General features: G+C 41.4%; 1 protein-coding gene across 18 annotated transcripts in view; it reads right to left on the reverse strand.

Annotated features, from left to right (window-relative positions):
* TATDN1 (TatD DNase domain containing 1) overlaps positions 1–15,510 on the reverse strand; it is a 64,372-nt gene that overhangs the window by 41,557 nt on the left and 7,305 nt on the right. For 8 of the 18 annotated variants that reach the window (XM_063816559.1, XM_054657473.2, XM_063816554.1 and 5 more), the window contains exons 2-4: positions 5,948–6,013; positions 5,148–5,197; positions 1,810–1,873 (exon numbers count right to left, since the gene is read on the reverse strand). Coding sequence is in view for 15 of the 18 variants with exons in the window: in XM_054657473.2 (XP_054513448.2) it covers positions 1,810–1,873; positions 5,148–5,197; positions 5,948–6,013 (180 nt within the window). In the remaining 3 variants the exon portion in view is untranslated. Of the gene's footprint in view, positions 1–1,730; positions 1,874–5,147; positions 5,198–5,947; positions 6,014–15,510 lie in introns of all 18 variants that reach the window. The other 10 variants (XM_054657471.2, XM_054657477.2, XM_009455880.5 and 7 more) reach the window with 3 other exon arrangements.

Below are 15,510 nucleotides of genomic sequence, written 5' to 3' on the forward strand. Positions count from 1 at the left end.
ATGTATTTAATATAGCAATAAAAATGTATTCCCTTAAACAGGTTAATAGTGGGGGCGATTTAAAGTGGTGGAAAGGGATTTGTTTTTCTAGCAAGTAAATGAGGTTCACTTATTTGGAGGAGACTCTGACAGCTTGACTTGCATAGAATACAAATGAGAAGTCAAAAACACTTTTTGAATGGCTTAGCTGGGCCCGAACCATGGGAAAGGTATCAAGCTTTCCTCAGGCTCTCATGCAGATGTTTAGAAACAAAGGAAGCAGCACTTTTAAAGCTGTAAGAACAGAAGTTACATGGAGAGGAGTGGAAGAGGGCTGGTAATGGATGTGGGAGAACTTTAAAAAGCATAGCTGTTTGGGGATGAAAAGTAAGGATAAAATGTTCTCATATATCTCAAAAACTCCCTGGAAGATAGTCTATCTTTAATCACCAACAAAAAGTGTCAATGGGGTGGGTGAGGTGGCTTACGCCTGTAATCCCAACACTTTGGGAGGGCAAGCCGGGCAGATCATGAGGTCAGGAGTTCAAGACCAGCCTGACCAACATGGTGAAACCCCGTCTCTACTAAAGATACAAAAATTAGCTGGGTGTGGTGGCACACGCCTGTAATCCCAGCTACTCAGGAGGCTGAGGCAGGAGAATCACTTGTACCCAGGAGGCAGAGGTTGCCGTGAGCCGAGATCGTGCCATTGCACTCCAGCCTGGGTGATAGAACAAGACTGTCTCAAAAAAAAAAAAAAAAGAAAAAAAAAAGAAAAAGTGTGAATGGATCCTAAAAGACAAGTGTGGATTTTAGAGAGATTTCCATAAAAATATAGCTTTTAGTAAGTTTTCATACATAAAGGAAACACATCAGTATTTTAAAATACAAAATTTAAAAATTATGTGGAATGTTTAATTCCTCAGTGTCTAGCACATAAGATATGCAAAAAAAAGTTAAATTCGTGAATGCCAGATAAATGAGGTTTTATCTAACTAGGATTCCTTTAATAATCAGTCCTAAAACTTTTAAGATTTTAAACAAATGCAAAATGTATGAACATAAAGCAAGCATATGAGAGATTATATAGTGTTATTATTTGCATTCCTGGTACCTTGCACAGTATCTGGTCCATCTAGTAAAAATTTAATAAAATGGCCCTTCACAGCTTAAGTTAAAAAAGAGTAAATAAAAAGCAACTTGTATCTTAAACAGGTTAAAACACACACATGAATTCCACATCAAAAACACCTGAGGTTGGCTGGGCACGGTGGCTCACGCCTGTAATCCCAGCACTTTGGGAGGCTGAGGCGGGTGGTTCACGAGGTCAGGAGATCGAGACCATCCTGGCTAACATGGTGAAACCCCATCTCTACTAAAAATACAAAAAATTAGCCGGGCATGGTGGCGGGCGCCTGTAGTCCCACCTACCCAGGAGGCTGAGGCAGGAGAATGGTGTGAACCTGGGAGGCGGAGTTTGCAGTGAGCAGAGATCGCACCACTGCACTTCAGCCTGGATGACAGTGAGACTCCGTCTCAAAAAAAAAAACACACCTGAGGTTAAACTGTGTACCTGGAGAACTTTATTCTCATTAGCTGAAATCTTAAAATAATCTTCATTGAGCAGTATGAAACAGTTTTATAAACATCTGATATACCAATGAGTACTTTGAATTTTGTCATCTTAATCATGTCCCATTTAAATGAGTCCATTTTCCTACTGTTTCCAGTCATGATCCATTGTATTGTACCTGAAGCAGTTTTCAGAAAGACTTCTTCAAAATTACTTAATTCATTTTTTTTTTTTTGGTAAAAGAAATATGAGGATACCATTTGTTTGTGCCAAATGCAGTGCATCTTTACTGTCTTGTAGATTTCCACCTGTAATCATAAACTGAAATAGAAAGAAAATAAAATAAGCTGACTTTAATAGGGCAGCAATAACAGTTTCCTAAACATGCCTTCCTACCACTTCCTTATTCCAGAATGCTCTCTGCTCTGTGACTGCCACACACCTACCCTTTAAAATTCAGCTGGGAGATTACCTCCCATGCAGAGTAGTACCTGACTACACCTCAGGGATGTATGTATGTGTGTGTGCATGTAGAGGTGCAGAATTCATCACTAGACTCTGTTAAAATGTATTTATATACCCACCTTTCCTATTAGACAATGCGTTCCTTGAGGACAGAGATCAGGTGTTATGAAAGCGTGAATAACAAAATCAACGATTCAATAGTGTTGATTGATTCAACAGTTCTCCAAGTGTAGTCCAGTAACTCCCAGTAGGTATGTGAAGTCAAAACTATTTTCCTAACAATAATAAGACACTTTCCGTCTTTTTCACTCTCACTCTACTGCAAGTGTCCACAAGGTATTCAAGAAGCTACACGATGTTTGATACCACCAGAGACTGACTACAGAAAAAGATATGAAAATTCAGCAGGCTTCTAGTAACACAGTCATTAGAGATTTGAAAAAACATACAACTGTACTCATGTTGCTAATTTTTTTGTTCTGGAATATACTTATTTTTCATAAAAATATGCTATTTATGTTATCCAGTAGTTTCTTATTTTAAAAGGAATATTTAAAATTTTTTGTTTTAATTTTTAATATAGTATATATCAGTAGGTAAGACTCACACAAACAAAAGCTCTTTGGGGGTCCTCAATAATAAAGAATGTGAAGGGGTTGTGAGAGCCAAAGGTTTGAGAATCAGTGAGTTAATGCATGCTAATGAATTCTCTGTAGGAAAACGTATGGCTTTTGGCAAATAAGCATACTTCTACATAGACCCATTAGAGTCCGCTCAGTAATTAGAATGCCATCTTTCCTAATCTGTTAAAATGAAAATGTCACTAAAGAGTTATGTGTTGATAGTGAGAGCACTGAAGCAGTGCTGCGTAAGGGGCGCCTTCTTCTGAAGACGTGATTCAAGTGCAATGATGTATATTTTTGTAAAGCATACTTCAAAAGTCTCACTAAAATGAATTCATTCTAGGTACAACTTAGGGAGAAAACACAAAACGAAGGTAGAATTGCAAATGATAAATAGATATTTTCATATAGCTATTTAAATCTTTAATATGATTAGATATTGCGTATCCATTCAGGAAACATAGCCATAATTAAATCCTTGACTATCTGTAAAGCAGAAGATGTAAGGCAGGGCGCAGTGGCTCACGCCTATAATCCCAGCACTTTGGGAGGCTGAGGCAGACGGATCACCCGTGGTCAGGAGTTTGAGACCATCCTGGCCAACATGGCGAAATCCCGTCTCTACTGAAAATACAAAAATTAGCCAGGCGTGGTGGCAGGCCCCTGTAGTCCCAGCTACTTGGGAGGCTGAGGCAGGAGAATCACTTGAACCCGGGAGGCAGAGGTTGCAGTGAGCCGAGATCGTGCCACTGCACTCCAGCCTGGGGGACAGAGCAAGACTCTGCCTCCAGAAAAAAAAAAAAAAAGACATTAATAAAAATATTGGGAAAACTTTCTTGTTACTAACATACCTAAAACTTTAATACTAGAACAGATGCCTACATCCAGTATTTAAATTACGTAAAATACTAACCAAGTATACTTTTTATTTTACCTACAACTTTACTAAATAGTTGAAAAAAACGGCAAGACAAGAGGGCATCGTCTCCTCTCCCAGTGTATAAAATAACGATGATGGGCCTGGCGCGGTGGCTCAAGCCTGTAATCCCAGCACTTTGGGAAGCCGAGGCTGGTGGATCACGAGGTCAGGAGTTCGAGACCATCCTGGCCAACATGGTGAAACCCCGTCTCTACTAAAAATACAAAAAAATTAGCCAGGCTTGGTGGCGGGCGCCTGTAGTCCCAGCTACTCGGGAGGCTGAGGCAGGAGAATGGCGTGAACCCAGGAGGTGGAGCTTGCAGTGAGCCGAGATCATGCCACTGCACTCCAGTCTGGGTGACAGAGCGAGACGCCGTCTCAAAAAAAAAAAAAAAAAGATAACGATGATGATGATCTCATGGTGGTGGCTTCCATCATACACATAACGAAGGTTGTTTATGCCAGGTATAATACCAAATGCTTTACACTCAATATTTTATTTAGCCTTCATAACAACTCTATTAATTAAGTACTATTATCATTCTCATTTTACAGATGAGAAAACTGAAGTCTAGTGAGATAAAAGACTCCAGGTTATAAAGCTATGAAAAATGAAGTAGGGGCTGGATACCACTTTTGTTATGCCCTAACTATGCTTTTAACTACTACAATATAAATGCAAGGTATTGAATTAAATTTCAGTTTGGAACCATGTCCAAGTAAAAATCACTTCAGTTCTGTCATTCCTAAGTGTGTGTGTGTGAATAAACATTAAGATTAAATTACTCATGGCTAACACATGAAAATTTAGGAGCTTAGTATTTCAGAGTCTGCAGAAAAGCATTGTTTAAAGTGATTTACCAAGCAGAGTGACTATAATGAGAAATTAATGTAACTTTTATCTTTTCATATTATTTGTGAATAATAACAAACAAAAGTTTAGAGTTGGAGACTGCAAAACTCATTTAGTCAGCAGTGTCACTTTCCAAAACAAGTTATTCATCTTGGAGGTAGCAGCTACCAAGTGTCCTGGTAGCATACTATGGAATTTAACCTTATTTCTTAGTGTATGTGTGGGCTAGCTCTCTGTTTTAAAGCTAATTTAAAGAAATATCTATTCATTTGCTTAGTAGAACTCTCTAAAAAGCCATAGACATTTTATCACTGTAAAAATGAAAGTATTACTCCGTTATTTAAATGGTATGCCCAAACTATAAATAGCTACACTTGGTGTCAGGTACATGTATTTTTGATATTGCTTAATTCTGACAAATGCTAAATTATATTATAAAATTGATTAAAAGTTGCCTCTTAAGCCTGGTAATTCACATAGGTTTAAAAAATTTTTTTTCAAAGAGGTTTTGCCATTTATCATATATAAAAACTATACATGAGATTTGTGTAACTTAAATTGCTATGAACAGAGTATTTTGATATTTTGTTTCAATTAACTTTCTAATATCACAAGTAGACAATATGTACCCCAACTGTGGCATTGGTTTGTTCCTTTCTATTCTGCAAAATTTTAACTAAAATTTAGTTAAAAAATGAATTTTAAAAATCTCAAGAATAACAAAATGGATGTTACCTTTTTAACACCAATCTCGACAGCTCTCCCTATTACATCCTGTAAGTCATCTGTAAAAGATAAACTCTGCATTATGAAAACCTGGCAGACAAAAATTTGACTTTTTTTTTTAGCTTCTGTGCAAATGGCTATTTGAAGTTTTATATTTGAAATTATAAACTTCTACAGGTAAGAAGACCTTAATTAAACTTTATTATAAATGTTCATGATCATGGTTTATCAATAAATGTTTCACTTTGTTTACAGTTTTATCCAAAATGCATAATGAGTTCTTTTTTTTTGAGACGGAGTTTTGTTCTTGTTGCCCAGGCTGGAGTGCAATGGTGTGGTCTCGGCTCACTGCAACTTCCACCTCCTGGGTTCAAGCGATTCTCGTGCCTCAGCCTCCCAAGTAGCTGGGATTACAGGTGCTTGCCTGTAATCAGGGCAAGCACCATGCCCGGCTAATTTTATTGTATTTTTAGTAGAGATGGGGTTTCACCATGTTGGCCAGGCTGGTCTCGAACTCCTGACCTCAGGTGATCCGCTTGCCTCAGCCTCCCAAAGTGCTGGGATTACAGGCGTGAGCCACTGCGCCCAGCCAGGAGTTCTTTATTATTTGAATTTTAAGAGCGGATTATGTTGCCCGGGCTGGTCTTGAACTCCTGAGCTCAGGCAATCCTCCTGCCTCAGACTCCCAAAGTGCTGAGATTACAGGTGTGAGCCACAAGACTCAGCATGAATTATGCTTTTCAAGATCTCCTGAGGCAGAAAATTTGTCTTCATAGGAAAGTATTCGCCTTAATAAAGGAAATATTTACCTTGATGCTTTTGAACCCCCCTATAAATTCCTCTGAACATAGGGTCAGTCAAGTTGATACCAGTATCTGTAGAAAGCAAAAGCCACTGATTAATTATTGAGTCTCTACATGAAACTTGTACTTAAATAAAAAGCTTCGGTTACTAAACTTTTTGTTCACACACTCATCTACTCAAACAATATCCAAGTGCCTACCACTTGTCAACTACTGTGCTGGAAACACGGGATACAAAGATGAATAGGATATAATTCCTGCTTTCAAGAAACTCACCGCAGAACTGGTAAGGCAGATCCATTATCAGACAATTATGAAATATTAGAAGTAAACACTGGTACTATGGGACACAGAAGAGGAACACCCAACCTAGTCTGGTGGCTGGCTCAGAAGAGGATTCCAGAAAGAAGTCATCATTGAACTGAATCTTAAAGAATGAGTGACTGTTATCCAGTGGAAGAGAGGTAACTGCACAAAGAGCAAGCAGTGGGAGCAAAGCCTTCAAGATGGGAAAGAGCACAGTGCTTGTAAAGAGCTACAGGCTGTTCCGGCTGCTGGAGAGAAGAACAATTGGCCCTCTGTATCTCTGGGATCTGGATCTGCAGATTCAGCCAACCACAGGTCGATTGAAAATATTAGAAAATAAAAATAACAACACAACAATAAAAAATAATATAAATAAAAGCACAGTAAGGTATAAAAACCATTTACATAGCATTTACATCAAATTAGGTATTTTAAGTAATCTAGACATGATTTAAAGCATACATGAGGATATGCACAGGTTATAGGCAAACACCATGCCATTTTTATTATTATTATTATTATTTTTTTTTTTTTTATTGATGATTCTTGGGTGTTTCTCGCAGAGGGGGATTTGGCAGGGTCATAGGACAATAGTGGAGGGAAGGTCAGCAGATAAACAAGTGAACAAAGGTCTCTGGTTTTCCTAGGCAGAGGACCCTGCGGCCTTCCGCAGTGTTTGTGGCCCTGGGTACTTGAGATTAGGGAGTGGTGATGACTCTTAACGACCATGCTGCCTTCAAGCATCTGTTTAACAAAGCACATCTTGCACCGCCCTTAATCCATTTAACCCTGAGTGGACACAGCACATGTTTCAGAGAGCACAGGGTTGGGGGTAAGGTCACAGATCAACAGGATCCCAAGGCAGAAGAATTTTTCTTAGTACAGAACAAAATGAAAAGTCTCCCATGTCTACTTCTTTCTACACAGACACGGCAACCATCCGATTTCTCAATCTTTTCCCCACCTTTCCCCCCTTTCTATTCCACAAAACCGCCATTGTCATCATGGCCCGTTCTCAATGAGCTGTTGGGTACACCTCCCAGACGGGGTGGTGGCCGGGCAGAGGGGCTCCTCACTTCCCAGTAGGGGCGGCCGGGCAGACGCGCCCCTCACCTCCCGGACGGGGCGGCTGGCCGGGCGGGGGGCTGACCCCCCCACCTCCCTCCCAGACGGGGCGGCTGGCCGGGTGGGGGGCTGACCCCCCCACCTCCCTCCCGGACAGGGCGCACCATGCCATTTTATGTAAGGGTTTTGGTATCTGCAGGAGGTTCTGGAACCAGTCTCCTGCCGATACTGAGGGAAAACAGTGTAAGGAAGGGAGGGGTCAGAAGACACCAGACTCAGCTATGGTACAGACACTTGTTTTTAAAATACTGGATGCAACAGAAAGCTCTGTTCTGCTGTAGAATATAAGGGAACATGGGGAACAACAAGATATGAAGTCAGACTGTGACTGGTCACAGGCAAGAAGAAAAATGCCTCCCTTATTGAAAATACACATCTTTTAGCAGGAGGAGAATCTCAAAATTTGCGGTGGTGGTAGGCAGCTGACTACCAACAGACTCCCTACATTATTTCTGCCAAGTTTCAGCTTCTTGGTATGTTCTCATTCTAATTTCTGCCAAGTTGGTCCCCAGGAGTGTCTGCTCCACCAATAAGACACACCTTGAAAGTGAATGGGAGTTTAGAAAATTTAAGAGACAGTGAAGAGAGTATTCCAGGCATTTGAAACAATAGGGGAAAAAGTAAAATGCAGAAAACTACAAAGATATTTGGGCACTAACATGTCAACAAAGATGGGTGGGATGTGGTACCCTTTAAAAGGGCTATTAACATATAAACATCATCTAATACTATACATACAATATAGAAGTTTGGTGGAATGGCCCAATCCAAAGAATTACTATCTAGTTTCTTTATAAGTAAGTAAAGGAAATTAGATAAATGGGGCAGACTGAGAAAGGAAACCCAGGGAAGAGAGGAGAGGCCTTTCTGCCTAAAATAATCCTTCAGAGAGGTTTAGTCTAGGGTCACCGATCATCACTGATAATTAGGAAAACAGAAATGGTCTGTATCTCTTTAGACCATTTCCCCTTTGTGCAGTGTTAAGCAAACAATTATTCATAACACTTGTCAAAGACTCTGAGGAAGCCTTTATTCAAGAGAGACTACTGACAGAAGGGAAGGTTTTGCAGAAGGGGGAGGGACTGGGCTCAATTTTGAATACAAGGACAAGTGAGGATTTATTGCCACCAAGTAGAATGGGGATCAACAGATGAAAAATTACTAAGAGGAAACATCAAAGGTGAGGGAAGATTCTGGGTTTACTCAACTTGATGAATTTTTGCTGAAGGCAGGCCAGAGTGTCAGGATATTCTGCTTGAGGATTTGAGATTTGGGATGGGGGAAATGAGGGATGAGAAAGGTCTATAGGTCCTGGCTGATGAGGAAAGCAGGTCCTACGTCCCAGTATAGTCTCTGGGTTTATCTGGGCAGACAGAAATGCAGGAAGACTCCTTCAAAAGTCCCTTGACCCAAGTGCAGTGAGAAGCACTTAAAGGCCATGCAGATGTAGACAGTGGTAATAGCAGCTGACCACCCACCATCCTTCCACACTTTAGCATCATCCTAATCTTTTTTTTATTTTTCTTTTTAAGACAGAGTCTCACCCTATCGCCCAGGCTACAGTGCAGTGGCACAATCTCGGCTCGCTGCAACCTCCACCTCCCGGGTTCAAGCAATTCTCCCGTCTCAGCCTCCCAAGTAGCTGGGATTATAGGCGCCCACCACCACACCCAGCTAATTTTTTGTATTTTTAGTAGAGACAGGGTTTCGCCATGTTGGACAGGCTGGTCTCGAACTCCTGACCTCAGGAGCTCCACCCACCTTGGCCTCCCAAAATGCTGGGACTACAGGCATGAGGCACCACGCCCAGCCAGTCTTAGTAAATTCTTGTACCCTCGCACTGCTGGCCCAGATAGTCACAGCTCACCCGCAACAAATAAGTGAGTCTTTCTGAGCCTCAGTTTTCTCACTAGTAGGGTGGACATAAACTTTCTCCTTCTAGCAACAAAATGTGGCTCAAAACCAAAAACAAATATGAAAGCATTTTGCAAATTAAAAGTCTTATTAACATGTAATTATTGGGAACACTGTTATTACAAACACTGTAACATGCCAACAACAAATGGAATTTGAATCAGCTTTAGCCATACTGTTATACCACCTTAAGGGGTTAAGGCTCCCGATCCAAGAATGCATTATCAAATAGCCAAATGTGAGTCAATATGTTTTGAACATTAAGACTCATGATGTAATCATGAAAACAAAGCCACTCAAAATCCTATTTAATTTGTTCAAAATGTTCTTATCTATGTTAAGGGATAGTGAGAAACAAAAACCTTGTATCTGAGAAATGCAAGCACCTTTAAATGATCAGGCCCAGAAAGGCATTTAAAATGTTCACAGCAGTCCAAGCTCACTCCCCTTTGAGCTACATAATTACTTCTTGAAGCCGCTTGCTATGTGGGCTCTAGACTGACGCCAAGTGGCCCTAAAATGCCATACACCCTATAGTTCAACAATACATAGCCAATCACTAACCAATGTTATTTCTGTAAACCAATGAGAATCCCTGATTAACAATTTTTGTAACCGCGCCCCACCTTTTGATTTGTCCTTTAAAAATTTGAGCCTCTCTTTTGTTCTCTGGAGCACTCCCCAACGCAACTTGGAAGTGTGTCCTGGGCTGCAGTCCTCAACTGTTGTGCTTGAATAAACTCTGTAAACTAGATTCTGACCTTTTTGGTTATTTGAGGTTGACAATAGTATCTTTTAAATTAAAAGTCTCTATTAGACGTATGCCTATTGGCATGTAAACTCAAACAAACTAGACAAATACTGTATGAAAACCAATGTCTAGCCAGATCCAGCTAAAGATAGTAAGTAGCTTGAAAAGCTAAGAAAGTAAGAGATACGGGTGGGAGGGAATGATAGGAAGAAAAACAAGGCAAAGTGGAAAATTGCTACTTCCCATTAGGGGAGAAAACTGAAGGATTCATACATTCAGTAGCATGTCACCCTATATAGATCAGTAATGTTTCTTTTTCATTAATTTTCTTCAAATAGCTGGCTTGAAAAGCAGCACCTACTTTATTATTTAAGAGTTCTTCAAATATTGACTTTTCGTTTTCAAAACAAGGTAAGAGTAGAAAACGGCACTGTTTGTAACCAGGAGAAAACCACAACTCTTAAGTTGAAGCCTCAGTTATTGGGCTCACTGAATCGTGTCACATCACTGTCACCTATGATCTAGGGATACAAAGGGACAGCAAATAAGGCACAATTTGTTTTTTCGATATTGCTAGTCTTTAGATATAACCCCGAGTTTATAGCAAATACAGGGGATTAGAGAACAAGCTCAATGACACTACTATTTAGCAAACAGACAAAGCCAGGAGATAGACTTTCTGTAGGGTGTTGACTTAAAATCACGAGATCTATACATTAAGGAAGAACTTTATTTCTTATATTGACGTGCAACCTGCAGGCTGGGAAGCAGAGCCTTTGGCTGAGAAAAAAAGCAACCATTTCAAAGGAAGAAGTGGGGAACAGGAGTTTTACACTAAATGGGCTGGCTAACGTACATATTTAACAGGTTATAGGAGGAGCTATGGATATTCATGAAAGGTGGACTCATGCATGTATGATAAGCAAACATACATGTTACACAAACCCCATGTTCACTTTGGGGTGGAGACTTAACATTAAAATGCAGTAAAATTAAGCTTTATATGTCAAAAGGTGCACAGCCTGAGTAAACCAGCCAGAACTAGTCTGTGACTGGTGGTCACTTGTCAGGAAGGAATGCGCGGTGAAACTGGTCAGCTGTCATGTCAAAACCACAAAAAAGGAGGGGAGTCTGGCTGTGGTGTCAGGTGGTTGGCTGAAGTCAGCAGAGGAGTGAGTCTTGTTTCTGTTCCAGGGCTGGTTTCTATTTAACGCTTACAAAAAAAGTCTGGTATCGGTTAGTGAGGAAGCGGGTGTACTGAGGTGTGACCAAACTCTCATCTAATCATGGCTGGAAAACTTAGCTTTCAAAGTTTTTCTGGGGTCTCCTTGGCCAAGGTAGTGTCCATTCAGTCAGTCGGGTGGGGCGGGGGGGTGCTTAGAAATTTACTTTTATTTTATGTTTCCCCGTTTTAGCCACGATCTGCTGCCAGCAGCACCAATAGCCAAATCTTTATTTTGTCCCATGTCATTGCCAGGGTGGTGTGGCTATCTGTCCCAGATCCATCCCTACGATAGCCAATTGGACATCCTAGATCAACCAGGAATAGAGAGATGGCAGGCCCTCATTAACCCGTAAGGTATAAGAGATATAAGAGCCAAAAGGAATGGCTACAAAATTAACTTGCCTGTAAGTTCTACGCACTGAGCCATCATAATTCTGGTTTTAACAGGGGACTTCTTGCAGTCCTATTATAAGTAATTTAAATGTTAAGAAAGAAAGTATGATGGAGACTATGAATATGACAAACACTTAGCAGTTTGAAAGGGATTTCCCAGGCCAGTTGGAAGCCAACTAAATAGATCATTGAGAGGATTAGTAGTTCATAGCTCTTGTAACCATTTAAGGTTGTTTGGATAGTCTTTCTCTAACAGTGTCTTTTTTTTTTGAGATGGAGTCTCGCTCTGTCACCCAGGCTGGAGTACAGTGGTGCCATCTCGGCTCACTGCAAGCTCCGCCTCCCAGGTTCACGCCATTCCCCTGCCTCGGCCTCCCAAGTAGCTGAGACTACAGGCGCCTGCCGCCACACCTGGCTAATTTTTTGTATTTTAAGTAGAGACGGGGTTTCACCATGTTAGCCAGGATGGTCTCGATCTCCTGACCTTGTGATCCTCCCGCCTCGGCCTCCCAGAGTGCTGGGATCACAGGCGTGAGCCACTGCGCCCGGCCTCTAACAGTTTCTATTTCACCTGAAGTACTTACGTAACAGGAGGTATGGGCCAAACAACTCCTTGTTTGGCTAGGAGAAAATCTACGGCAACTTTATTATCTAGTACTACTTAAGCAAGGAGTTTAGAGACTTTTGTTGAGCCACAAGGCTTTTTGCAGTGTCTGCAGCTATCTTGAGGTGGGAAATTAAAGAAAAATAAAATTAAAAAGATAGAGAAATAAGTTTTCCTGTATTAGACTGACTTGTCCCAGAGGCGGCAACAGGCACACCCCAGACCCAGGAAAAGTCTTGATAATGGTATCTAATGTGCTGTGGAGACTCTCCCAGCACTCCCTCAACATAAGGAGAAGAAAAACAAATTTTCCTTTGCTTTATGGTATGAGTTTATAGATTCTTGTTCTCTGTAACTAGTAACTTCAAGTATTCTGTTTTATCTAAGAAGTACAATAAAGGTCACGAGAAGCCTGTGTAGGCCTGAACTACAGCTGCCTGGGTCCCACAGTGAAGGTTATGGGATAAGCCCATGCCTAGGCAAACCTAGATAACGGACACCTGGGTTGCTTGGCAATGGTCATGAGCAATCCTGAGTTTGTCCTGCCTCTGTATCCCTGCTTTCACACCACTGTAAGCTTGCTTCAAGCTAGCCCACACCCTTTTGTGAAGTGTGTATAAAAGTCAAGTGCTGTCTTTGTTTCGGGCTCAGTCTTTGGACCTGAGTCTGCTGGGCCTGAGTGCACTCAATAAAAGATTCTCCTGTTTCAACCCGAGGTCTCTCTCATACTCCTAAATCCCGCAACAATCTGACTAATAGTGGCAGAGACTTTTCAAATCATATCCTTATTGACATAAATCCCAACACTCGGAATTAATATTCCCAGGATGCTTTGATCTGTATCACCTTCACACCCTGCCAACATAGACCTTTTAGTTTAATAATGGAGAGAAAGGGGGTCCTTCTGTAAGTTTGTGTAAGGATACAGGGGGTTACAAAATATCTCAGCAAGCATGAACCTTCTAACTGTAGGCTGCCGAGGCAACAGTGTGCCCAAAGCTGTGCAGGTGGATCAGATCTTATGCCACATACAAACACACAGCCTGAACGGGGGGCACAAGTGATACTCCTGAGGATGTCTTAATTAGCAGATGCATTCATGAGGAGTGCTGACATCACCAAACTAAACCATGGGCCATTTCTCTTGCAAGCTTTCCAGAATCCACTCACTTATTTTAAATGTAAATATTGTGGGCACTGTAGGGATATATTTTTAACTTTATTTATCTGATGTAGATGACACTTGTCTATCCAGTAGTTCATAGGTCAAGAAGGTCCCATGGTAGGCCGGGTGCAGTGGCTCACGTCTGTAATCCCAGCACTCTGGGAGGCCAAGGCAGGTGGATTACTTGAGGTCAGGAGTTTAAGACCAGCCTGGCCAACACAGTGAAATCCAGTCTCTACTAAAAATACAAAAATTAGCTGGGCATGGTGGCAGGTGCCTGTAATCCCAGCTCTTGGGATGCTGAGGCAGGAGAATTGCTTGAACCCGGGAGGCGGAGGTTATAGTGAGCTGAGATCTCACCACTGCACTCCAGCCTGGGTAACAGACCAAGACTCAGTCTCAAAAAAAACCATAAAAAACCCAAAGAACAACAACAACAAAGAAGGTCCCATGGTAAAGAATGCGTTTCCAATGTTAAAAACACGGGACAAATCAGAACAAGGGGTGACAATATCTGGGCTTTGAAGCAATTGGACCTGGAAAATCAACAGGAAAAGGGGTTGGTCTGGGTAAGTGATGACATTAGGGACATCTGAGCAGTCAGTGACAGATATTACCAATGGCACATATTATGAATGGATCAAGGAAGTTGTTGGCAAATCCAGCAATCCAATAGGTTTCCTTCTACTAGCAACATGTGGGACAGCTTAACTAAAGTGTTATCATGCCATTCTCTGCATTGAGACAAGACAGAGGGACAATTGCAAAGAGAGGGAAAGGCGACAGTGCAGGTATGAGTAAAAGGAATGGAGGGAACAGCCATTTAACAATTCAGAAAACTGAACCAAGGGAAAAACCATAAATCCCATACAAATCCAAGGGGATTATCTGACAAACTTAAGGGACTGTCCTTAAGTAAGAGAACATCTCACTACAGGAACAAAGCAATGATGTCCTCAGGAGTGGGGGTCATAAGCCCTGCTCAGTTCTGATAAAGACAAGAAGACGAAGCACACAGGTAGCTAAACATCGAAGTTATCTAGCAGAAAGGCATGGAACAAATTCTATTAGTTTAGATAGAGGCAAATTATTAAATGAGACCCACTGTCTTTGAATACAGTCCTGGCCCTGGGTCTCACGAAAGCAGTTTATGTTGACTATTGCCTTCTTCTGGGTCTAAAGATGAGGCTCTGGTTAACTGAAGTCTCGTGGAGAGACTGGCACCAACTTCCAAGATTCAGCAAGGGTTGTTGTTTTCAGATGAGACATGTGCGACCAGGAGTCAATCTCTATAACTTAGCAGCACAAGGATTAATTAATAGCATCCATCCAGTAGGCTGGAGGAAGTATTTTAACTGATGTCTCTTCCACTACTTGTCATCACCAAGCTGGAGGTGGTAATACTGGAGTTTATGGCCTGTTGGGAAGCTGTAAAAAGATTCTACAACTTGCAGTGGTTGATCTTTATAGCTTTAACAAGCCCCTGGCAATAAGCCTAAAGTTCCCTCCTGTCATTTGGCAGGAGAAAATATTTCCTGGTCTAAGTGCACAGACCAACCAGTAACAATTTCAAAAGGGGAGAGCTGACATTTACTGGTGAGAATGGACTGCAGAATCAGTAATGCTAATGGGAGAGCTTTAGGCAAGGACAGATTAAGTTTCTGTAACTTTTGCCAGCTCGCTTTCAATGATCCCATTAGACTGTTCAACTAGCCCAGAGGACTGGGGGTAATAGGCACAGTGAAAGTGCTGTAAAAGGGCAGATTTAAAAAACTTGTTCTAGTATTTGGCAGGTAAAATGAGTGCCTCTGTCGCTGTGGAATTCAGTGGGAACACCCTAGATAGGAACGGTTTTTCTCAAGCAGCATTTTGGCCACCACCATAGCTGTTGCTTGTTTACAGGTGAAAGACCTACCTCAATGAGAATACATCATCAACCATTAGAAGAACAAAATTTAATCTGTGGGATGGTGGTAACTAAACGAAATCAAGTTGTCACATGGTTAAGGGACCCTAGGGGAGAGGAAATTGTCCTGGAGGGAGCTTCAGGAGTTCACCTGGGTTATACTGAGGGTAGATATTGCAA

Source organism: Pan troglodytes, chromosome 7, assembly GCF_028858775.2.
Source record: "Pan troglodytes isolate AG18354 chromosome 7, NHGRI_mPanTro3-v2.0_pri, whole genome shotgun sequence".
NCBI classification, from domain to species: Eukaryota; Metazoa; Chordata; class Mammalia; order Primates; family Hominidae; genus Pan; species Pan troglodytes.